Source organism: Falco cherrug, chromosome Z (assembly GCF_023634085.1).
Source record: "Falco cherrug isolate bFalChe1 chromosome Z, bFalChe1.pri, whole genome shotgun sequence".
Taxonomy (NCBI): domain Eukaryota; kingdom Metazoa; phylum Chordata; class Aves; order Falconiformes; family Falconidae; genus Falco; species Falco cherrug.
Window position 1 is genome coordinate 49542121 of NC_073720.1, and position 23975 is coordinate 49566095.

General features: G+C 40.6%; 1 protein-coding gene across 9 annotated transcripts in view; it reads right to left on the reverse strand.

The window, feature by feature from the left end:
- Window positions 1–440: 440 nt before the first annotated feature.
- The window catches only part of LYRM7 (LYR motif containing 7), a 30685-nt gene continuing 7150 nt past the window's right edge, over window positions 441–23975 (reverse strand). For 2 of the 9 annotated variants that reach the window (XM_055698882.1, XM_055698885.1), the window contains exons 6-7: window positions 16873–16975; window positions 441–11752 (exon numbers count right to left, since the gene is read on the reverse strand). In XM_055698882.1, the coding sequence (XP_055554857.1) occupies window positions 11694–11752; window positions 16873–16975 (162 nt within the window). In that variant the 3' untranslated portion in view covers window positions 441–11693. The other 7 variants (XR_008730211.1, XR_008730212.1, XM_055698881.1 and 4 more) reach the window with 7 other exon arrangements.

The window sequence follows — 23975 nt, forward strand, 5'->3', positions numbered from 1 at the left end:
CTCCACCAGAGCCACCTGGGTTTATGCCTTCAGTGTTCCCTTGTTTAACTTCCATTAGCATTACATTTGTTGAAATACATTTTTTGTCAAACACAGCTTGATAGCATCAGTATGTGGTTAAGCCAGCTTCAAACACCATTACACTGACATGAGAAACTTGCATGTAGCAGCAGGAAGCCTTTGGGTCTGTCCTTATGCCCCAGCAAAAGCACCAGTTAGTTCTACACAGCTGAGGTAGGGGCTAGCTTGTGCTATGGAGAAAGAAGCCCATGGAGACAGAGTTCAGATCCTGACCCGAGATCCACGCTGACAAGTGCAGCTACACAGTGCCAAAGCATCATAAGCTGTTATTTTGTGATCAGCTCCTCTAAGTCTCACCTGATGGCTCAAGTCATTCAAGAATTACCCCTATATGAATACGCAAGCACACACAGAGCATGTACCATAACCTAGGCATTTTATTAACAACAGAACCATAACTTTCAGGGCTGCTTCTTGGAAAAGCCAACAACGAACATGCTGTGTTTCTTCTTTATGTCTATGTTGTAGAAGACGACATTTTCTTCAGACAGTACATGCAAAAGAATCAAACAGCACACCCCAAACCTATTAAAGTAATTTACAAACTTCCAGCATGAAGTTTTTCATATAGTCATTGCTATCCTGTTGTGGGCACCAGCAAATTGTCCCCAGCTTTATTCTGGATAGTGCATGTCTGCCAAATGGTTATTGCTCAGAAAGTAATTTCCATGTGAAATATTTATTTTGTAGCATGGTAAAGATGTGTGTAATTCACCAGAGAATTGTGGTACTGCACCATATCTCACTGAATCAAATTTAACAAGTGATTGCTAACAAAAATTCCTGCTGTGAAAAGCAGAAAAATTAGAACTGTTGGGTCCCTGCAGATGTATTCTTCAGCTCCCAGATTTGCTATTCCAGATACAAAGCCCTAAAAATACTACTGCTTCACTGCTAAAAACCCCTTGAAAATAACCTTGTCAAGCCTAATATATGACAAGATGACAATACTGCTAATATCAAGACTTTTTACGCATATGTTTGTGAGTACATACACACACATGCAAATCACATACATGGTTATCAGACTCCTCACATGAGGAGGGTACTAAAACTGGGGATTACAAGACAAGGTACAGGTTTTGTACAAAACTGGACAAAACCAACAGGGACATGACCTCAAGCACTGAAACCTAATGAGAAGTACGAGTAGGACATTTCTCTCCCAACAATATTGTTACATCCTTCTCATATACACACTGTGAAAAAGGACTTGACCTCTATCCCATTGTCCCGAGTCCCAGACCTGTGCCTTTCCTGCAAGACCTTTCATCCAGGTCTTAGATCTGCTGACATATCAGAGGAATACCAGGTAAAGAGACAAAGGCAGGCATTTTCTTCTCACTGAACCAGTGGGAAAACCCCACATTTCATGCAGCTTTCTCTTTGTGGGCAAAATAATTTAAAGATGAGAAATGAGAACTGCCTCTGTCCCCATCAGCTGTGAGGAGCAGGCCATCCAGATGCATGAGCAACTCCTACAGTGCCTACTGAAAACCAGGGGTTTTAAACAGGTAGCCTTAACCCACTCCACCTGAGGGCCGAGCTCTTGATTACTTTAATGAGGAAGAGATACTCCCTCCTAAGGAAAGTCTGTAATGCCACCATAATCGTTTTCTTTCTCCTGGTCCACTGTCACAGGTCTGCTTGTGGCCAGCTGTGAGCAGGTGCTATCCTGCTTCTTTGGCTACCCATGCTGCATATTCTGTTCCAGTTTAAGTGTCCTCTTGTGTGTTGTGGTTATGTGCACAGCTGCTGATCACTCATATTCACTTCTTCCATGGACCTATTCCCACCTCACCCCTTTGCCCTGACATTGTGCAGGGTACTCTGGCAAATAACAGAGCAATCTCCTCTTACTCTGTGCAGTCACTGTACTAAGTGCACACTCATCATCCTGCTCATGTGCTGTGGATGCAAATGCACTCCCGTCACCGCCAAGTTTTATAGTGGTCCCATTCCTGCAGCTAAACGCAGAAGACAGAAGAGAGAGGTAGTCACTCTAAAATGTATGCAGCTGTGGTATCACCCTGCCAGCACAACCTGACTGCGGTTCTCTGGCTACCAACCCGGCTTCCTCTGCCTTTGGGAACTATAATGTGCCCTAGTCCTTTCTGCTGATAGCATCAATTTTTTACCCTCAGCTGTCATTAATGCATGGGTCATTAACGGGCTGTGGATACATAGCCAACATTCATCCCATCTGGTAGCTCAGCGGCATCTGACCTCTCCTTCGTTCTGGACCAGGCAGCGTGGGCAGAGTTCATTACACTCCCCACACTGCCACACAGATGGACCCTCCAGATCCTGACGTGGATACCTCACTCCCCTCTTGGCTCCAGACATTTTCTTCAGACAGTACATGCAACAGAATCAACAGCTAATTTCAAGAAGGGAGGGAGGGGAGTTACTGCTATGAAAACAGTTTTGTGCTTGCAGGGAAAATACTTTGAATATAAGAACTTCAAAGTAGGATAAGGGTGGTAAGAAAGAGATGTCAATCAAAGATTAATTTCCTGTTTTCTATTCAAAATAGTCCAATGCCACAACCAGTGCAGTATTTCCACCCTAGCATGGCCAGAGAGATTTTGTCCTAAACACTTACCCATTGCTATAAGCAGAATAGGAAGAAATAACAATATACAAAGTATTTTTTCTGTAAAATATTCGACGACCTGCTCTCTTTCTGTTGTTCTGGTATCCAAACTGTAAGTATAAATTCCCACAACCTACTACCATGATTGCTGAAACTTCTTTCCCTTTGGTTTCCCACTGCCATTTAATCTATAATGCAGATCTTAAAACTGTTCTCCTTGGCTATAATCTTGACCTTGTCAACCCTCTTCATTACCTTTAGCTCAAGGCTGGTGTTCTGACCTTCCAGACAAGTGCAAGCCAGCTCCACTCCAGCAATTCAGCCTCTGCTGCATCTCACCCTCCACGACGCTGGGCTGCTGCCCTCATGTCGCAGTTTTCTCTTCCTGCAGCTGCCCTCAGCTGACCTCTTTCTGACTGTCTCTGGGCTTTTACTCCATGAAAATCTCTCCTTAGTTCCTGTTTCTGTCAAACCTCAACCTCAGTTTATGTGTCTCTGTTAACAAAATATACATACATGTCCTGAAATAAAATTTTCTGGTGATAGGCTGAGCAGCTAGGTCAAGTTTTTGTTGTACCCAGCTCGATTTCTCCCTTTGTTGCATCACGTTTTAAAGTAATTTATAATCTCTTATTTGCATTTTAAGGCCTCCTCCCCCTGGCATTTGTTTTTACTACTGTTAAAAATAATAAATAATTGTAATTTTTATTAATTTATATTGCAACTTTTGACTTTGCCAAGTTTGGTCTAAACCGCTAAATTAATCTTTTTGGAGTTTGTGAAGAAGCAGTCAAATCTCACTGAGAAATTAATTTCAGCAGACTACCATTTTGGAGATATTACACAGTTTCTTGTTACTTAATTTGTCCATTTCATAACCATAGCTCTACCCTCAACACCTGGCCTACCAAACTGAGACTAGGATAAAAATCCTTCTTTGAAGTACCCAGTTTAATTAGTTTTGCAACTGTGACATGCATAAGGACTAACAGACCCACACTTGCTTTTCCTTCACTTATTGGTGTTTACATTCAAAGTACAATACAGAGAACTCCTTCAGGAGTTTGCCTCCAGCAAAAAAAAAAATCCTGAAAATGAACCCCCCCCCCACACACACACACCCCAAACCCAAACGCAAACCCAAACCCATGTCCCCTTCCCTAAAATAATTTCTAGCCTGGAGTACTGCTTCTATCAGGAAGGAATAATAAAGAAATCTTCAGGGAAATCTGTACCTCATCCTCAGCCTGTAAACTGGCTTCGAAATGCAAAGATAAATCTGGGCTTCCTGAATTGCATGTGGCTTGCAAACAGTCCAGCTCTGGGCAGTACCTGCTGCTAATAGATAGTGCAATGAGATGGGGCTGCACGGGCCCAGAGGCTGTTGGATCACACCGAGTTCCTTGGCTAAAGGAGAAAAGAAACAAGGAAGAGTTTCTGTGGTCAGTATCATCATGTAATACTCTTTTCCTAACTGATCCTCAGGTTGCTGAACTCACTTGGCTTAACGGACAAAGAAAATCCAAGCAGGAAGCTCTTGCGTGACTGAAGGTAACTACAAATCCACTGTGCATTGTGTATGGAGGGAGCTGTTGAGAAGAATTCTGATCTTTTCAGAAACCCTCTGCAATTTCACCTTACCCAACTCTTCATCTTGGGGTGACGTCTGTCTCCCACAACCCCCCTGTCATCTCCCATGCCTTCCCCAGTACCTCTCTGCCTCTGCTTGTGCTCAGACACTGAGAACAGCCACATCCAGGGCTAGTCATTGCTAACTACCCCTGTTTAACTGGGCTAGGGGCCAGCCTGCAGCCCCCTTACCCCTACAGTGCTCTGATGTCCAAGATGAGGCTGGGAGTCTCCTGTCCCGCCTGTTAGATTATGTGACAGGCTATCGAGGCAGCTGCAATATTCGGGATATTGAACTGTGACTAGTGTGGGGGCTGAGGATGGCTGTGCAAGGAGGTTGGACACTGTGAAAAGCACAGCACTGCCAGTTCCAGCACAGCACACTCCGAAATGCCAGTAATAGCAGCTGTGGGCTGAGCACGGGTACAACTAGCATTCCCCACTCCCATGCCATGTACTCCTCCCAGCAGTGTTCCAGGGACTGTCCCACTTGCAGGACCTATCCTCACCCAGTTTCATCCACCGGACAGGAGACTGGGCTGGAAATTAGCCAGAATACTGTCTGTCATTTGGAGCTCTGAAAAAGCAATTCTAAAATATCAGATCAGGTTTTTAATTAGAATGCCAAGAATCTATTCTCCATTTGCATCTCTAGTTTTCCAGTCTTTCCTGCAAGGACACACTACTACACACAATAAACGAGCCAGAGCACATAGGAAAGTCATAGAACACCTGCATGTTGGTGTTTGTGTTCACCTAAGGTTATCTGAAGATGTTCAGTTACACAGATGGACAGAAAACTAGAATACTTTATTATGTCAAACGTACTGTTCAAAAAATTAAACACATTGTTCAAATTATTCCCTAAGTCAGGCAGTATCTGTTAAAGCATCAATGTACCATAGGTAAAGGCATAGAGATGAGCATTATAAACCAAGCAAACTAAAATGCTAGATGCAGCATGTAACTTGACTTTTTGAAGTAGCATGTTCACAGCTGCCCAGCTGTGCAGGCATCCAGTAGTGTGAAGCTTTGTTTTCTTTGGCAATTTTGTTGCTCCATACCAAAATGCCATGTGAAAGTGCAGGTTACAAGGCCTGAAGAAGGCTTTGCTGGAGCTCTCTGCAGCTGATTCTTTGACTGTATCTTTTTTGACTATTACCCTCCTATAAATATATATGTATGAAATTAACTGTACTAGATATGCTTCTGAGATAACAGCCACATTGTCAGTGGAGATAGAACATGCAAGGTATGAGCCACAAAGCTACTTTCTTTGAAAAGAAATCCACCACCACGGTGAAGATCTATGCAGATATTCTCCAGAGTTAAAATTTAAAATGGCTCCAGAAATTAAATGAGTGGTTAAACAGTCTTTCTATTGATTTCTGTGTTGCGTTTAGGCTAATACTTACTGAAAGGCACCCAGTGCAAACAAAAGCTTGGCACACTTTGAAGATTATGCCACATCCTGCTTGCTTTACACGTCGAGGTGAATTCAATGAGATTGTTTCTGTGCACAAGGCAGGAAAGATTTACTCCCAAGTTCCTTATTACCTTGGCAAACTGTGGTTATAAAACACGCTGCCAGTTCTGCAAGCATTTAAACACTGCATTTAATTGGGCTGTTTATATAAGCAGGGGCATGTATTTACTCAAACACTGACCAGATCAAATTCTATGCCATAGCTGGAATTTTTATATAAAGTCATGCTTTAAGGAGGTAAGGCACTCCTTATAGAAAGTGCCTTCCCATTGCTGCAGCAGTAATGGTGTGGGTGAGAGCTACACACCCAGGGGCTTTAAACATGTATTTCCATACAGCGCCTTGTTGTGAGACTGATGGTTAAAGATAAGGCAACAAGAAGCGCTGGCCTTTCTGGTTTTAAGGGACTCGGGATATCTACAGTGATTTACATGTTGCATATACAGATATCTGGCACATAACAGGCTGCTGCTGTCAACTCTTCTTGCAGTTCAGCAGGAGCAGAAAAAACCATGAACCTCTCAAAAAGAATCATCTGAGATACCTGGCCTATGGTTGGCATCAGTCCCTGTATATGGGCAAAAAAGGAACATTTTGTTTCTCAGCCAGCAAGATAATGACAAAAGTCTTGAGGGAAGACAATCAAGACAGAGATGGCCAACAGAAAGAAAAGACTGAGAAAAAGACGTTTTCTGCACCTTGGCTGAGACTGCTCTGATTATTGTAGCCAAGTCAGAGTTTGCTTGAGCCAACACTGTGCAGGTAAACAGAACCAGAACTTCACACTTACTAGACACTGCCCACAATCCTGGAATAGCTGTTAAAAGAACCCAAAACATGCGGAGCATTTCCACTGACTCAAGTGGGATTGAGTTTCTGCACATTTAACTTGGTGGAAATGTCAGCAGAGTCCCTTCAAATGATTTATAGATGATTCTTTTCAGGAGTAGAATATTCAGAATCCATCTGCTGGGTAAGCATTAAATAATACCCGTGCTAATACAGTGTTAACAGTTAGTACTTGACAACATCTGTCAAATTGGCTCTGCAGAGACTTCCTGAAGGGCACATCGTATTTGGTTCGTGTGGCACAGTTTTAATAGCAAGGGGCTACAGGGGTGGCTTCTGTGAGGAGATGCCAGAAGCTTCCCCCATGTCTGACAGAGCCAGTGCCAGCTGGCTCCAAGATGGACCCACCGCTGGCCAAGGCCGAGCCCATCAGCGATGGTGGTAGCGCCTCTGGGACAACGTATTGAAGAAGGAGGAAAAACTGCTGCTGCACAACTGCAGCTGGAGGAGAGGAATCAGAATGTGTGAGTAAACTACTCCACACATCCAGGTCAGTGCAGAAGGAGGGGAAGGAGGTGCTCCATGTGCTGGAGCAGAGATTCCCCTGCAGCCTGTGACAAAGACCATGGTGAGGCAGGCTGTCCCCCTGCAGCCCATGGAGGTTAATGGTGGAACAGATACCCCCTGCAGCCCATGCAGGATCCCTGGATGGAGCAGGAATGGAGCAGGTGGATGTGCCTGAAGGAAGCTGTGACCTGGTGGAGATCCCACGCTGGAGCAGGCTCCTGTCAGGACCTGTGGATCCATGGAGAGGGGAGCCCAGGCAGGTGCAGGTTTGCTGGCAGGACGTGTGACCCTGTTGAGAACCCACACTGGAGCACTCTGTTCCTGAAGGGCTGCACCTCGTGGGAGGGACCCATGTGGGAGCAGGGGATGAGTGTGAGGAACCCAGCCTCTGAGGAGAAAGAAGCAGCAGAGACAGTGTGTGATGAACTGACCACAGCCCCCATTCCCTGTTGCTGCTGGAGGGGAGGAGGTAGAGAAATGGGGAGTGAAGTTGAGCCCAGGAAGAGAGAGACAGGGGGAAAGTGTTTTGAGGTTTGGGTTTATTTCTCATTATCTCACTCTGATTTGACCAGTAAAAACACTAATTTCCCCAGGTTGAGTCTGTTTTGCCCATGATGGTAACTGGTGAGTGATCTCCCTGTCCTTATCTTAATCCATAAGCCTTCTGTTATATTTTCTCTTCCCTGTCCAGCTGAAGAGGAGAGACAGAGCAGCTCTTGTGGGCACCCAGCTGTGGCCAGAGTCAATGTACCACACACAGGCAGGAGAAGTCAAATGCACAATGTTCATACATAAACTATTAAGACAAAAAAACCCCAACTAGCTGCTCACACAATTTTCATCTTAAGTCATCTAGCAGGAAGACTTTCTGCTGTACAGACCACCGAACCAAGCACAACACATCTTTTTTTGTACTCTCACCTTGTCTCCTAATTTTCTGTTAAGTGTAAGAATCTCGTTCCCTTTCAGCTTCCGCTGCCTTCGGTGTGGTTGAGCACATTTTTTCTAAATTGCTTTAACATACATATAATACAGCTGGTACAACTCATTGTTTTCCCAGCACCCAGCTGAGTCCTCATTCCTACTCATTCTCATGTGTCTACTGCACATGCTTTAGTATTGTCAGAGGTGAGACTTCAAACATCTAATAAAAAGGGTGTCCTTTTCTGGAGGCAATACTTTGCTAAGAGAGGATACTGAGCAGGCACTAAATGACATCAGTGGAAGTGGCACTTCATGCTCTTCTTGATACTCAGCCTGTATTTTCTCCACTTCCTCTTAGCCCGTTACAGGCTGTCAAACCATCCCAGCCTTACCTTAACTCCTGGGGGCATACATTTGAAAGATAGCCATATTGTTAAAGTACACTATTTTACACCAGCCAGAACTACAGCTCATTCCTCTTAATTTCCTTATGTATATAGGTACTTCCTTGGAGATTACCATTTAGCTAATCTTAGTTTCTCCTAACTTCACACTGGAATGAATACAAAACATTCTTTCTTTATCTGTTTCAATGGATATTACTCTAACTTTTTCCACCTCTTTTTAGTAATGCCTAGTGATTTCCAGATATGAAACTGTCCTCTAAATAATCGATAAAAGAACAGAATTCGTAACACTTCTTTTCCTATTGCTAAAATGTACTGTCTCGTTACTTCCACAGAGTTTGCTCTTCTAGGATTCAACAGGATTTCAGTTTCAAAGCTGTGCCAGATGTTGCAGGCAGTTTAGTTCAGACGCTTTTGTGCTTTTTTTTTTTTTTTACTATTTCAGTTTTCCGTATTTATTTTCTTTCTTTGACATGGAGCAGAGGGAATAGCACTTAGGAGAAGTCCCTGAGAGATCATCTGACAGCTTCTGTGGTTTGAATTACTGTCTATTTGAATACATTATTCTAGGTAACTACCTAATCTGTTAGAAAATTATGTTTTAAATAAATGGAACTGTATAAAAGCAAGGTGATGAAATATGTAGCAAGATTTACTGGATGTCTTGGTCACAGAAATAATGTTGCGTACTTCATTCCCTGATTTGGGGTTGGGGTTTTTTTGCACTCCTTTTCCCTTGCATATTTGGGGTCGTCTGCCCTGAAATGATGACAGAATGTGTGTGCCAGCATTTGCATGGTTTTCCTCCATTTTAAGTGTTTCTAGTTTCAAACATTCATTGATATGTGGTTAAAGGACAGTGAAAAAAATCCCAGCTTGCATCTTAAAGCAGAAATTCAAACTACAAATCTGTTGTAAAGGAAAGTACAGTAAACAGCATGCTGTGAAGTGGGATTCACCATTGGATGTAACTGGTGCCTTGCAACATGTTTCCCATCTGACAAAGGCAGGTAATGCACCCTTTCCAACTCTGTCCCAGGTATTTTGTTTGTGGGAGTCATAAATTCCCAAAATTTTGTCTTTCACATAGTAGCTAAAGCAAATCAGTGCTGAGGAATGTACTTGCCACAGTTCCACCTGCCTGAGGCCTTCCTCCATGGTTTCTTCTCTAAACACACACCAGAGGCATTGCAAAATGAACCTCACTATTTCTAGAGACCTTTTTTCTGTTCTTTTAAAAAGGTATTTGTATTGTTACCTTGAATCGCTATGTTTCATTTTCTCGTACCTAACATGCTTATAATCTGTTTAATTCCGTATTTTGATTAAATTGTGACAAACTGTGAGCTTAACACCTCACGTGGGCATATCTACAACATTATCAGAAAGTAGTATGGGTATATTTGAAGTTCTTATATAATCCTCACTATAACATTTCATAGTTTTACAGTTTCCTTATAGGGGCAATTATCTTCCTTCATTCTCTGTAAGGGATAAAAATACAGACAGAAATCTCTGCAAGTCATTGCAGCTGAGTACTTATTTAAGTCCCACTGAATACACTGAAATAAAGCAAAAACTTAGGCAGAATTATACAGAAAAATGGCTGCAAATCAGATAACTGATAAATCTTCCTGTTCAAAGAAGTTATTTTTGCACATGCTGCAGTCCTAATTATAACTACAATGAAGCATAATCAACTGCAAATTAAAAAAAAATATTTGCCTTTATTATATCTGTATTCAATTTTCTGTTCCTCTTCAGTCCACATATCATCAGTCTTCCTTTCGCCTTCAGTCTGCACTGCAGACTATAAATAATGAAAATCTGACATTTATTTATACTGGGAAAATGTTTCAATAACCATTAAGTACATTGACATTTTTGTTCCACTAGTGCAGAAGTTGTCCTTTATTCGATTCACTCTTCCTTCTATGAATTTAAATGCTTTCCTCCTCATTCATATGCTCATTCATTTAATTTCATTTATCAGTTTGACAGGAGCCAGCCTCACCTCAGCTACTACTGGACAACACTGCAGGGTCCAGTGAGACCACTTGTCTGCTTTTATTTCCACAAAGCATGTTCAGAGGAAATTTATTGAGAAAACCACAGGCACAATTAAATACTAGTGACCAAAAAAATCTGCCATGTTCTTAAAATTAAAGGGAAATTCCTTCAGGGACTATTTCCAGCTAGGTAACGACTCCTTTGCCCTTTCGCAGTGCTATGGTGTTATATAGGAGATTCTTCCCTGATGATCCAGTATAACATGTTGGCCAAACTGCTACGGAAATTTTACTATGTATGTAGCCTTTGAAATCATATCCGAAGGGATCACAGTCTGAAAGCCATATTCTTTGTGTTGTGACATAGCTAGACACAGCTAACTGTGAAAAGTGCAGTTTTGCTCCTTCTCAGTAAAAGCACTTGTGGCTTTTAAAAACATGGGCCAAGTTTGTGCTGAGTGTCCAAAAATCCTCCAAGAAAACTGACTTCAGGCTGTACCTCTGCAAATGTCAGGAGGAAATCTGAAGCAGAGGACAGCAGCCCTTCCAAACAGAAAGTGTGTGAATGGACTGATAAAGATCTACACAGAAACATCAGTGCTGGCTCATCTGCAGGTGGACAGCAATGGACCAAAGATCTTAAATACACACTTGGAAAGGGAAGGAAGCTTTGCAATGACCTTTTAATTTTTTCCTTTACAAACTGACTGGGAAAAGTGCAGAACTGCACTTATGGGTCCCTGCCTGTTTCCACTACTATAGCTGTACCGCACAGAGAACACAGTAACAAAATTCCCATGCTCAGCTACGGAGATGTCTTTCAGCTGTAAAGGGCAGTTCAGGAGTAACTAGATCAACATTTGCACATAGCTTCTGACCTCGGAGAGCAGGGCTGCTGCTACTACAGCAGCAGGTGAAACAGTAGAACAGTAGAACTGTTCCAGATTTTACGGCATGATGCAGAGAATGCCATCCTCCCTCCCAGTTCTACAGACCATTTATTTAATCCTGACTAATTTTGACGTCAAGCCATAGCCTTCTGGGTAGATGAGAAGGAAAGCTGAAGCACATACTGCAAGAAAAAGGAAAACATAATTTGAAAAGTAGATGCTTTTACTTCTGTGTTTGATGGAAACCGGATTAGTGAAGTGATAACTAAATGGAAATACTTACTTATAAAAAAAGGAAATTATTTAAACTTACTGCTATTTATCAAAGTATAAAGATGCATCCTTCCTCTCTTTTCCTCCCCTCTGGTTTATTCCTGCTAGCAGAAATAAAAAGTCACAGGAAAGCTAAATTTTTAAAAAACTGAATAAAGCTATCAGAAAAGCTTCAATAGTGAAGTCTTTCAACAGAATTAGAGAGATCTGTATGTCTACACCACAGATTGACCCCGTACAAACAACATACACTGTACCTGCAAAGATTAACTGGACTTCTAGTAGAGTTCCTTTGTAGCTGTAAAATACCAGCCTTAATACTGAAATCATGTTGCAATTTGTGCTTTGTGTTCAATAATTAATTTCCCATAAAGCTAAAGATCAAAGAATTGACAGCCCACCAAACTCCAGAGTTTAGGATTAAATTGTTGCAAGTTGTTTGGAAAGAGTTATCTAAGGTAAGGAAGTACTAGGATTCAGCTCTTCCTGTAAGCTGGTCAGCCTTTATTTTTAGTTTTCAATTGTCAATATTTTTTTTCCCCTTTTGTAAAGGAAGTGTAAAGAACTGCCAGTACTGGAAGCTCAATTACTTTATGTACAGATCCAGTATCATACAAACAGGCCTGCTGATGCTACGCAGCATTCAGACTAGTTCAGCTCCTTCAGCTGGCATGACCTCTAAGAGAAAGAATAAATGCTAATACTACATTTAGTCACTGAAGTTGCCACAGGTTTGTTGATCTCGTATTACCATAAAACCTGCCCGAGAACTCGGCACCTTGGGGAAGGTACCAACCACTTTTCCAAATTAAACTTTTAATGCCACTTCCAGACCAACTCTTGTGGAGTCACTTTGTGGTGTACAACAGCACTTCCTATAAATATAGCAACTAAATGCTTCCTTTAACAAAGTGCACAGGAACAGCAAAGAGGATTAATTTGGCCCTGCTAAATTAGAAAAGCCACTTTGTTTCACCTGAAGACCAAAGATTTCAACACAAATCCTACCCACGCAAAGAAAATCAACTAATAGATGAAATCTATCACTTCTGGTTTATGTATGCCTATTGCAAAGGTACCATGCTTCAATCTTCTCCTCACCTATTATTTACATAAAAAACCTGAAGAAACCTTGTATTTGAAACCATTAAATCAGGAAGAGGGAAAGGTGTTTAGAACAACCCCCAAACTTAGTATTTAAACAGGAAATATTCCTTGGCTGTATTTAATGCTTTCATTAAAGCCACAGTGTACACAAAGTTAACACTTCATCCCCGGCAGACGCTGTCAAAAGCTGAAGTGTTTAGAGTTTTCTTATGTGTAATCACAGACTTAACATCTGTTCTACCAAGTTCTGTGTAAGCATATAACTACCTCAAGTAGACCTGGAACTTGTCTTTTAAATACCAAACTACTAGCTGTTTCTGTATCTGTACAGATCAAGAAGACACCTCCAGAGAGCAACACTCAGTGGTTACAGCATACTGATCTCAGCTATAGCAGCTGAATTGTAGTACATCTAAGCAATCAGTGAGCCCTTTTCAACAGAATTTCCTGCCTGCCCACAGAAGATTTCAACAGATTTTTTTGATGGAAGACATAGTCAAACTACAGTTCAGAGAACTATTACCTTTAAGGTTTATCTTTTGAGACTGATGATGTGTACTCTGGAAGAAAGGCATACTTGTCTGCTCTAAAATTCTGCAGTTTCAGTAAACCTGAAAAGTTTAAGGTGATTGAATCATGTTACTGTAAGCCTATTAAATTACCCTTTCTGTAATCAACATTTTCACCTCCCAAATAATTTTGTGAAAGCTCCTGTAATGTTTCCAACAGTTTCAGCTAACACTTCAAACTTTGCAGAAGGAATGCAACAACAGTTCCTGTCATTTTAACACTATTTATTATTAATTAATTAAAGATATATATATATAAGCACAAAGCCATCAGTATCCAGAACAGATTCATACTCAGAGTAAAATGGAAATGGAAGCTGAGGAGATGAGTCGGTACTGGAACACAAACCAACAGGTATACATGGAATAGGGGGAAGAAGAACAGCCACTACCATCAACTAGCACAGCGTTCTGAGAAATCTTTAATTACCAGCTGCTCACTAAGCAGTTTTATGAGAGTCTTTCAAGGCTGGCAAATTAAATTTACAGAAAGCAAACACCTGCTGGGCCCAGACAGTACCAACTCTGAGATACTTTTAGGCTCAATTCCCTATTTGGATTCCTGTTTATCCTGGATACCCTCCTGGATTTCTACTGAAGAACACATTGAAACAAGAGCAATGAACATGCCTGTCAGTCTCCTACATTAGTAGTCTTTTGCCTATCAACTTCATTTTCCTCATCTCAGCCCTGCAAAATTCAGTTTGTCTTTGCTGCCCTGGAATGCACACAGCTGGGACATAGAATGTTAGTGCACAGACCACAAACATACTGCACAGGAGTGTAACAGGAATTGTTTGGAAGGCTGTTAAATTCTACCAACATATTTTTATCAGGTCCTTTATTTTCAGCAGTTGTGTATGCTATTCAGGTGACTCATTCTATATTATCTGATTATTCTAAGTTATAGGTAAGATGAAGCTCACAAAATGCCTGACAAATCCCAAGCCTAATCCTGTAAATTGACATTTCCACACTATCTGTCTATTAACATGTTAATCCTTGTTAAAAATAAAAACCTAAAACACATGACAGCAGGATACCAAAGCAATAGTCACATGAAAATATTCCTCCACTTGTGGTTTCCTCAAACATCACACAAAAGACCGCCACCTACTGTTGACATTACTGTACCTTTCAGTATGTATTTTGCACAGTAACAGGCAATACTATTTTACATCACTACCAACAGTGAAGACCCACTCGGCCTCAGTTCTACAAAAAACATCTGAAGGATAACATCACTAATACCCTAATCCCACTGCCTAAGGCAATGGGTCTACGGAGATGCATTGCCCCCAGTTCCAGCGTGCCATGGGAATACCTTAATAGCCGTACAATTTGTCATTGCCAGACCTCTGTTTAAAGCAAAAATAATGAATCATTTTGCTTGAGGTAATGTTTTCTCTTTACAGCTGCAACTACATTCTACTTTCTCGCCCTTGCACACCCCTGTCTTATGCTCCTTATGGGAAAGAAGTCAATGTAGGCAGACTGCAGAGGGATGGGAAACCAGGCACAGAATATGCCTTGTCCTTGGGAAGTAACCAACACAAAAGGCCTAGAACAGCCCAACCCCTACACGTTTGCTCTGTAGTGGAGCTACTAAGAGCGCAACAAATAGCAAGAGCAGTACTTATTTCATTCCGTTTCTCACCACCGGCTGGCTGCCTTCTAGCTACAACACAGAGAATGACTGCGATTGAAAGAGGCTTACCGACCATGGACTTGCTGCTGGCTGCCCTGCCCATGGCGGCCAGGAGCAACAGTTTTAAAGCAGTACTGGCTGCACTGACTTGTTGTGTGAGGAAAACTGGACGCAGGCGCTAGTTTTCCATTTTAATCAGTGACGCCATGTCAAAACCTACACAGATATGCAATATTGGTATCTCGGAGGCTTGTTAAACAGGATCACTGGGACCTCGAGTAGAGCTGAAAGGTACGACTGGGCTACCTCACTCCTGTGTGAGCTATTTAGATCCTTGTATGGTGCCTGTAACTGATCTCACTGAGAAGATTCTATGTTATCACTGTCACTGTATCTGGTTCCCATTAAAATGGAAGTGAACAGATCATTGTGATGAATTCCTCAAGAGACAAGTAAGTGTCCTTTAAAACAACGCAAGTGATAAGGGCTTAGTAACTAAACTTACCACAAATTTACCCCAGGCAAGTCAGATCACTTGTAACTAAGCAACATGCCTCTTTTCTTTGGAGAATGCCTCAGTAAGTCACTCGTATAATCACAAGATAAAACTAAAACCTTAAATTCATAAACCATACGATCTAAACCAGTGTCTTTAGGTTAGGTTATGGCTGGGTTGTCTTATTCTGCTGTCATCTAAGAACTCAAACCCTGCCACTCCTGTTTGTTCAAAGGTGTGGAGAAGAAAAACACTACACTCACTCTACCATCATTAAAACCTGAATAATTTATTCATATAAACCTTAAGAACTCTCTCAATCACAGTATATTAATGTACAATTATGAAAACTTCAGAAATCATGCTTTTGATGCAAAGCTTAAATTTAATGGTAGGTGCCACAAGATGTTTTTTAATTACTTCAAAGCAGCATATGATTGACAACACAAAAAATTATAAATAAATATTAACAGGATTAAGAACTGCATTTTAATTTGCATAGTTCTGAAAAACTCCAGACTGCTAGGTGTCACCGTTTAACCCCAGCTGACGAATAAGCACCACACAGCCGCTCTCTCACTGCCCCCACAGTGGGGTGGAAGAGAGGATCAGAAGAGTAAAAGGAAGAAAATCCTTGGGTTGAGGTAAAGACAGTTTAATAGGTAAAGCAAAAGCCACGCACACAAGCAAAGCAAAACAAGGAATCCATTCACTTCTTTCTATTGGCAGGCAGGTGTTCAGCCATCTCCAGGAAAGCCGGGCTCCATCACATTTAACAGTTATTTGGGAAGACAAACGGCATCACTCTGAACATCCCCCCGTTCCTTCTTTTTCCTCCAGTTTATACACTCAGCATGACATCATATGGTATGGAATATTCCTTTGGCTACTTCAGGTCAGCTGTCCTGGCTGTGTCCCCTCCATATGTCCTGTGCCGCTCCAGCCCTCTGGCTGGCAGGGCCTGAGAAACTGAAAAGTCCTTGACTTGGTATAAACATCACCCAGCAACAACCAAAACTATCCCTGTGCCATCAACATTGTTCTCACATCAGATCCAAAACACCAAACTGCACCAGCTACTAAGAAAATTAACTCTATCCAGGACACTAGGAAACAAGCTCTATCTGATGTCTGCCAAAATTAAAAACATTTCTGGCTGAAGTAACACAATTCAGCAGTGTATTTTTAAAAGAACTTATTTTTAAGACTGTGTGTCTTGAGTTTCCATGGAAGTGTTAGTTTCTTTGACAGAAGTGCACGATGGTATCACAGCATACAGTAAAATAGGTGACTTGGTTTCAGTCTCCGTTTTTCTGGTAACAATATTAAACTGTTCTTAAATTTAGCTTTAAAACAGGTATTCACTATTGGTTTTCAGAGATCTCATTACAGGATATTAACCTTCTGGGGAGAATGGCATATTTTCCTCAGGATTCATGCTTTTTTGTTGGTTTATCAAAATAAGGAGTGTTGTCTTGTAGCAGGTCTTTCCTGGGTACAAGCACTGTAAAAGAAAAAAAAACCTGAAGGAATATAATGTTATGGAAAACAGTATTTAAAATTCTAAAGTTGTTCTTACATCTACAAACAAAAAAGTCAGGTTACTAAAATGAGAATCTGAATTTCTGGTAAGCATACAAGCAGCAGTATGATACCTACCCAAGACAACATTATCTTAAGATTTTAACTTTCTGTTTGTCAGAATATTGCCTTCTACTTTTTCCTTTTAAGAGCACTGAAAATACTTTAATAGCATTAAGAATCCATTAAAAATAGTAAAGTGTTGCAGTAACTTCTAGCAAGGGAGAGAATGCCAATTTTATCATGCCCGAGTCAGATTACGTTTACTTCAACTTACAACAATAAATATTAAATGTGACTTAGTCCTCGCCCCCAGCATCCTGGAATATGATCTGTTAGATTCATCTTGTCAATTCTATTTTAAAGGCCAGCAGGAAAAGAAACTATCGAATGAAATTGGTAGCTGCTATTATCATACAGAAGTGCAATGTGTTGGGGTTTGTCTAATTATACACCATTTTAACCTATTCTTAACTCTTAAGTTCTTGCCATCTAGCTCTTCAGAAATCAGCTTGTCTTTTCTTCATGAAAGGAAGAAGCTGCAATGTGGTGGATTTGCTCCAGCTGCAAAAACTAAAGCACAACACCTGAAATCATAATGCTGCACTCTGACTAGGTCAGATAGCTGCAAAAGTTGAGGTAAACCTGTAAAACTGTGTGTTTGTGTGCATATGTGTGCAATGAGTAACATTCTGTCCAAAGTGCACTGATACCCCATATCTTATAATAAAGAAAATGCATTTCTTTCTAGGTGTGTTCCTTCTGCATCTGGGTACTGATACTGATGAATTTAGTAAATTTCTAAGGGCTTTAAGTGAAATTTCAATTGCATTTCTCTTAGATAAAATACTTGGGAGTAAATTTATGGCAGAACATGTTAATCTACACACCTGTAATAGGTACACGAAATAGAAATACCAAAGAAAAACAAAACTGGATATAAACTATTAAAAATCAGAAGTCCAAACAAAGAAAGATTGAAAGAATTTTTAACCTTCCTTTTCAAAGCTAAGTTTTTAACATACACTGCCAACACACCAAATCAAAATAATCAGAACATAACTGCATGTGTGGTTTATTACTGAAATGTAGGCTCTACTTCTACCAGCTTAATCTGAAATTAAAGTGAAAAGAACCAAGATATTTGTATACTACTGAGTAACGTACCTCAGACTGAAATATTTATGGAAATAAAAAAAATCAGAAAGACTGTCTAATGTGACTAACAAGCTCCTAATTGAAATCTTCTTCTCTTTAGTAAGAAACCCTCTGCCTAATTTCTTTTTTTAAATATTTACCAGTGAATCCCAACATGACTATACACCACTGAATCTCAAATTCCTTTTAGAGAATAACATTGCCCTGTGCAGTGTTTCTATAACAGCACAGAATAATTTCATTTGATTAGGGAAAATGTCCCCCTCACCAATATCTGTTCTCACTAAGACAAGTCTTTGGCTTTTTCTTTTCAGTTACTAAATAGTTATTTTAGAGATTCAGGATTGAGAAAAAAGAAAAACACACCAGGTGTAGCTACATTGTATGGTCAGCTATAATACAAAAACTTAAGAGTCAAAAGATTCTGATACTAACTCACTTAGGAAACTAGCTGCAGCAATATGTTTCTGAAACATTTCACATAGTTTCTCCTCACCCCACCCTTGCTCTTCTTTCATACAACCAAGCAACTCATCACATCAAAATTTTTTTTTTTTTTTTGGGGGGGGGGAAGGGAGGGGCAGAGGAGTGGGGCAATGGCTTGGAATGAAAATTTAAATACAGGCCAATGTAAGTATTTTACAACTGTTTTCAAAATAGGTCAATATACCTTCTATGAAAGCAAAGAAAACCTTTACCTAACAAAGTTTCCAAAACAAACACATAGCACCTAAGATGAAGCACTATGGAAAGTAAACTCTTCAACTTGAGGTGCTTATTTTTTATTTGCCAACAAACAGCAACTCAAGCAGCCACCTTAGGGCTGCACTTCCACTGCCACTTTTTTTTTTTTTTTTAAATAGATCTGTCCTAAGCCTCTCATTTAATGTAAGATGATACCATAAAAGTAACAAGGGAGCTAATGGTAATTCTATTAGCACTGTAAATTACCACAGAGCATAAAAATTAAGGATCAAAAAGGTTGATTTGTTCTGCTAAACTTCCTTAATCAAAGCTGTACTGGAATTGAATACCCATTCAATGTGCTACCTAAGCAGATCATATACCTATACAGGTATTTCCTGCAACACGCTTCCCACCAGAAACTGGCTGCTAGGTGCTAATCATATACATGCACAAGACGTTTGGAGGGGACACAGATGGGACAGCTGACCCCAACTGACCAAAAGGATATTCCATACCATTTGACATGGTGCTCAGCAATAAAAGCTAGGAGAAAGAAGGGGGGACATTTGCAGGGGTGGTATTTATCTTCCCAAGTAACTGTTAGGTGTGATGGAGCCCTGCTTTCCTGAGGATGGCTCTAACACCTGCCTGCCAACAGGGAGTAATGAATGAATTCCTTACTTTGCTTTGCCTGCACACACAGCTTTTGCTTTATTGTTAAACTGGTTTTATCTCAACCCATGAGTTTTCTCTCTTTTACCCTTCCCACTTCCTCCATCTCACTGTGGTGGGAGTGAGCAAGTGGGCTGTGTGAGGCTGTCGCCAGCTAGGGCTAAATCACAACACCACCTAGCCATAGATTCATTCAACTCAAGTTGAAGTCCCACTTCCAACATTTTTCCCCTTTCCAATCTCAGACAACTTTTCTGTACAACAAGGTAAGATGGAAACAGTAGGGCAAGACTCAACAAAATGGAGCAGCAGTGGAAACCACACCCATATATAGGTACAATTTCACACGGTGCACTGACCATGCTATTCAGCACAAGCTACTATCAAAACACGGTGACAATTATTTCAATTCCCTAAAAACTTTATTTCTGGTTTCAGGAATTTTTGAATGGCATACCCTGTGCTACCAGTGACAATAATACAGTAAGAGCTATATCAGATTTGCCTATTCAGAGTGCCATCTGACTAAACAAAGCTGGATTCTCAGGAAGACACACACACTAGAAGCCTGCTCAAACAATAGCACTTAGGAATAATGTTCTGTTACTAATCAATTTACCATGGTATAAAGGTCTGTATATTCCTTCTGTACGGAGATTTGCTTTTACTCTTTCAGGCTAAGCATTAAGTTTGTTCTGCTTTTTTGTATTTTGAGTAAGACCATGCTCCCAGCCACAAAGATTATTCATTGCCATGACCTTTAAGGATTACTTATTGTGTAAAATAAAAGTGCATTTTTTTGGTGCTAGCTTTGAGTAAAAATTCCAACTTCACTAAATGTTCCTTATATTTTCATTATATCAGGACAAGTAAGAATATCTATCCATTCTATATGTTTTTTATACTGCTCTTTCTTATTCTGTGAACTTCTATCATGATGCTCTGGTTTTCTTTTCTAATAATTCCTTATCTTTTAACTGGTGATTCCCTACATTATCAAAACTAAGTGTTTCTCACTTCAATATATATTCCAAATACATACACAAAACAGACAGCTCTTAACTGTCATGGCTGTTTCAAGATTATTGTGTTATTCTTACTGCAGTAAAATCAGAGTGAGAAGCAAGGCTTAGACCTATCCACAACAGATGCAGAAAAAAAAAAGAAAAACAAAGAATGGGCAAAAGACTGTGTAATGACATCCTTTGCATTCAAAAGCATTCAAACGCGCCCTGAATACACTCCAGATTTTTGCTGCAGGACAAAAGTTTTCCTGGCCAATACTAGACTCTAGATACACATACCTCACAGACACCACTTCTCTTAGAAGTCTGTAAAATTAGGTGAGGGCAATTCTATCACTTTTTGTTTATGGATATTTTAAAGCGCTAAAGCTCTGCTACAGTCAAAACAATCACTACTACTCTCCCCTTGTTCGCTGAGTCAAGTCACTTCACTAAGAGTAGCAGATTGGTCAGAGAAGATCTCCCCTTCGCAAATCCTTGCTGACTGTTCTCAGTCCCCATTCTGTTCTTACAACATTTGGAAACAGCTTCCAGCATTGGGTCACCCATCTTCCCATGGATCACAGTGAGGCTCTCTTGCCCTTCTTGAAAAGAGGAGTGACATTTGCTTTCTTCCAGTCCTCACACAACTCCCCTAATCAACATGACATTTCAAAGATAATTGAGAGTGGCCTTGCAATGACATCAGCCAGCTTCCTCACCACCCACAAGTGCATCACATCAGGTCCCAATGATTTGTGTATTCCCCATCATCAAACCCCCATTTGAACATCTGTTCAAATGTTCCCTAGCCTTTTTTTCTCCTCTACCAAGTCTGTCATCCTCGCTCCAGACATTCCCAATGGTGTGAGACCCAGAACTCCTGAAGGCAAACCTTAGCAGTGAAGACTGAGGTACCAAGAAGAAAGTACCAAGTGCCTCAGACTCTTCAGAGTCCTTTGTTACCAGGTCCACTGCCCTACTCAGCTGTGGGCCCACATTTTCCCTCCTCTTCCTTCAGCTGCTGATATGCCTATAGAAATAGTTCTTGCTGTCCTTCACATTCCTTGCCAAGATCAACTCCAGGTGGGCTTTGGCTGTCCTAAACCCATCCCTACACACCCACAGAATAATAGAATACAAATTAGTATTTGAACATGAATTCACATGGCCTTTGCAAGGGACGTTCTGACTCACAGTCCCTGCTGGAGCTCTCTGAATAGCTCCTGGGGGGGCTGCCACAACATGCTTACATTCCCAAAAGCCCCTCAGCAAAAGCTTTTAAGAAAATAACAACCTTATTATGACAGAAGTTCTTGCGTGGGTAAGTCACTGGTTAAAATGAAGGAAGTGAAAAATGAATGAACAGGTCTCCCAACGGAGGGATGTCAAAAGTAGAGCTCTACAGGTATTTTTGTTGGCATCTGTGTTGTTCAACATACTTATAAGTAACCCAGAAAAGAACATTTTTTTAATGATACCATCCTGAACAGGTTCTTTAAGAAAACAGCTTACTATCAAAATTGTAGGACAAGCTTAAGATTTGACTAAGTAACCAGTAAAATTACATGTAGAGATGTGCAATACACATAAGTTAAAAAAAATACTTCACAAGCTTCACAAAGAATGTGACAGGTTCTAAACTGACTAGGACCATTCAGATGAGTTTAATGAATGCAACACAATTTTGTAAAAATAAATGTATGTACACACAGCAGTCAAAAATGAAATTTAGAATGAGGAATGACAAGGAAATCAATGGAGAATGAAAAAGAAAACTGTGGATAACTGGCTAGCTGAAAAGGGTCACATAGACATAGTCCAGCTGGCTGGACAAAAATGCACATCACTCTCAGCTTATATGAAGTAAAGCAAAAATACACTGTCCTTGGCTGTTCTTGTCACACAATAACAGGAAGATCGCGGTGGGAAAAGAATGTTGCAGGTGGGAACAGGTAACTACAGAAGAGAAACTAGGGGCGGGCTTGGTATTTAGGCAACTAACCAATAATGAGCTTAACTTTTGTAATATGTATGAGCTAATTATAACAAGGCATAAAAGGTGACTGTAAGAGACAATAAATGAAGTGTGCTGATCACTCATATTGAGTGACTGTGTCTTCCCTCCGTCGCGACAGAAAACATCGCTGTGCCATTATTTTGCGTATAAATGCCTGGCTGCCCATAGGTTGGTGACTTCTATCAGCTCTGATTGAGCAAGTTCTTAATCATCTTAAAAGAGATAATAGTAGAATTGAAAAAGATGTAAAGAATAGCAACAGAATGATCACAGGCACTCACATGTTGTTTCACAGAAAAGCTGTTCCATAAGTGGGGGGGGGGGGGGGGAAGGGGGGGGATGGTGCAAATAAGGGACTTAAAAGCTCATCAAGAGCTTGGTGAAAATGGATAGTAATTGAAGAGTAGAACTAGATTCAAAACTACGGTATGCGATTCTTCATAAAAAACAGAATAAATTATTTGTCAAAGGTTTTTAGATGCAAGGCATTTGCACTGCTTGACAGAACAATTTCATGAAAGAGAAACACACTGAGGACAACAAAACCAGAAACTTTTCCTAGCACAGGAAGCAGGTGTGAACAGCTGGAAGGTGTGAAAGTTCACTTGTTCTATTCCTACCCTTCTGCTGTCATCTGCCTAGGATCACTGTGGAAGACTTGACACTAGTCTAGACCTATCTTTGGCCTTGATTATAACAGCTGTTCTAAAGTTAAGTGCTTTACCTAATCTAAAACTGAAAACAGCTACAAAACTTTACAGACACCAATAAACAGAAGTGAAAGGAAATAATATACATTGCTGAAGATTTCTCCTATCCTCTACCACACAGTTGTATGCTGAACTTACTATAGCTCTTGTGTTAGACTGTAAGACAAAAACACTTCTAAATCGAGAACCAAAATTCCAGAATTTGATAGGCTTTGCATCAAGGTCGTCATTGTGTCACAAATCTTCCAAGGCATAATCTGAAACTTAAAATTGTCAGAACAAGGTTTTGGAAAAGAACATTCAATTCGCAAAGAAAAAGCTATTCTACGGACAGCACACATACTGCATTTGCTGGTTCTCCTCTACCTATTTGGTAGAGCAAGCATGTACAGATACTGTTGGCTATTACATTTAGACATACACTGACTGACTAGCCAGTAGTGCACGCTGATTTGCTACCAAATTGCTGTTAGTTCTAATAGTTACGGTATCAAATTGTAACTTCTTTCTCTCAACGAGGGCACTAAATGCAGGTGCTGCCTCTTTCCTACCAGCCTCCATATTTCAAAATATTTACACAGAAACTTTGTACCTTTGAAACCTCCACCTCTCCTAGGCAGTGACATTAGTCAACAGGTTTAAATTAAGTGTCTGGGCAGAGAAATGACACAT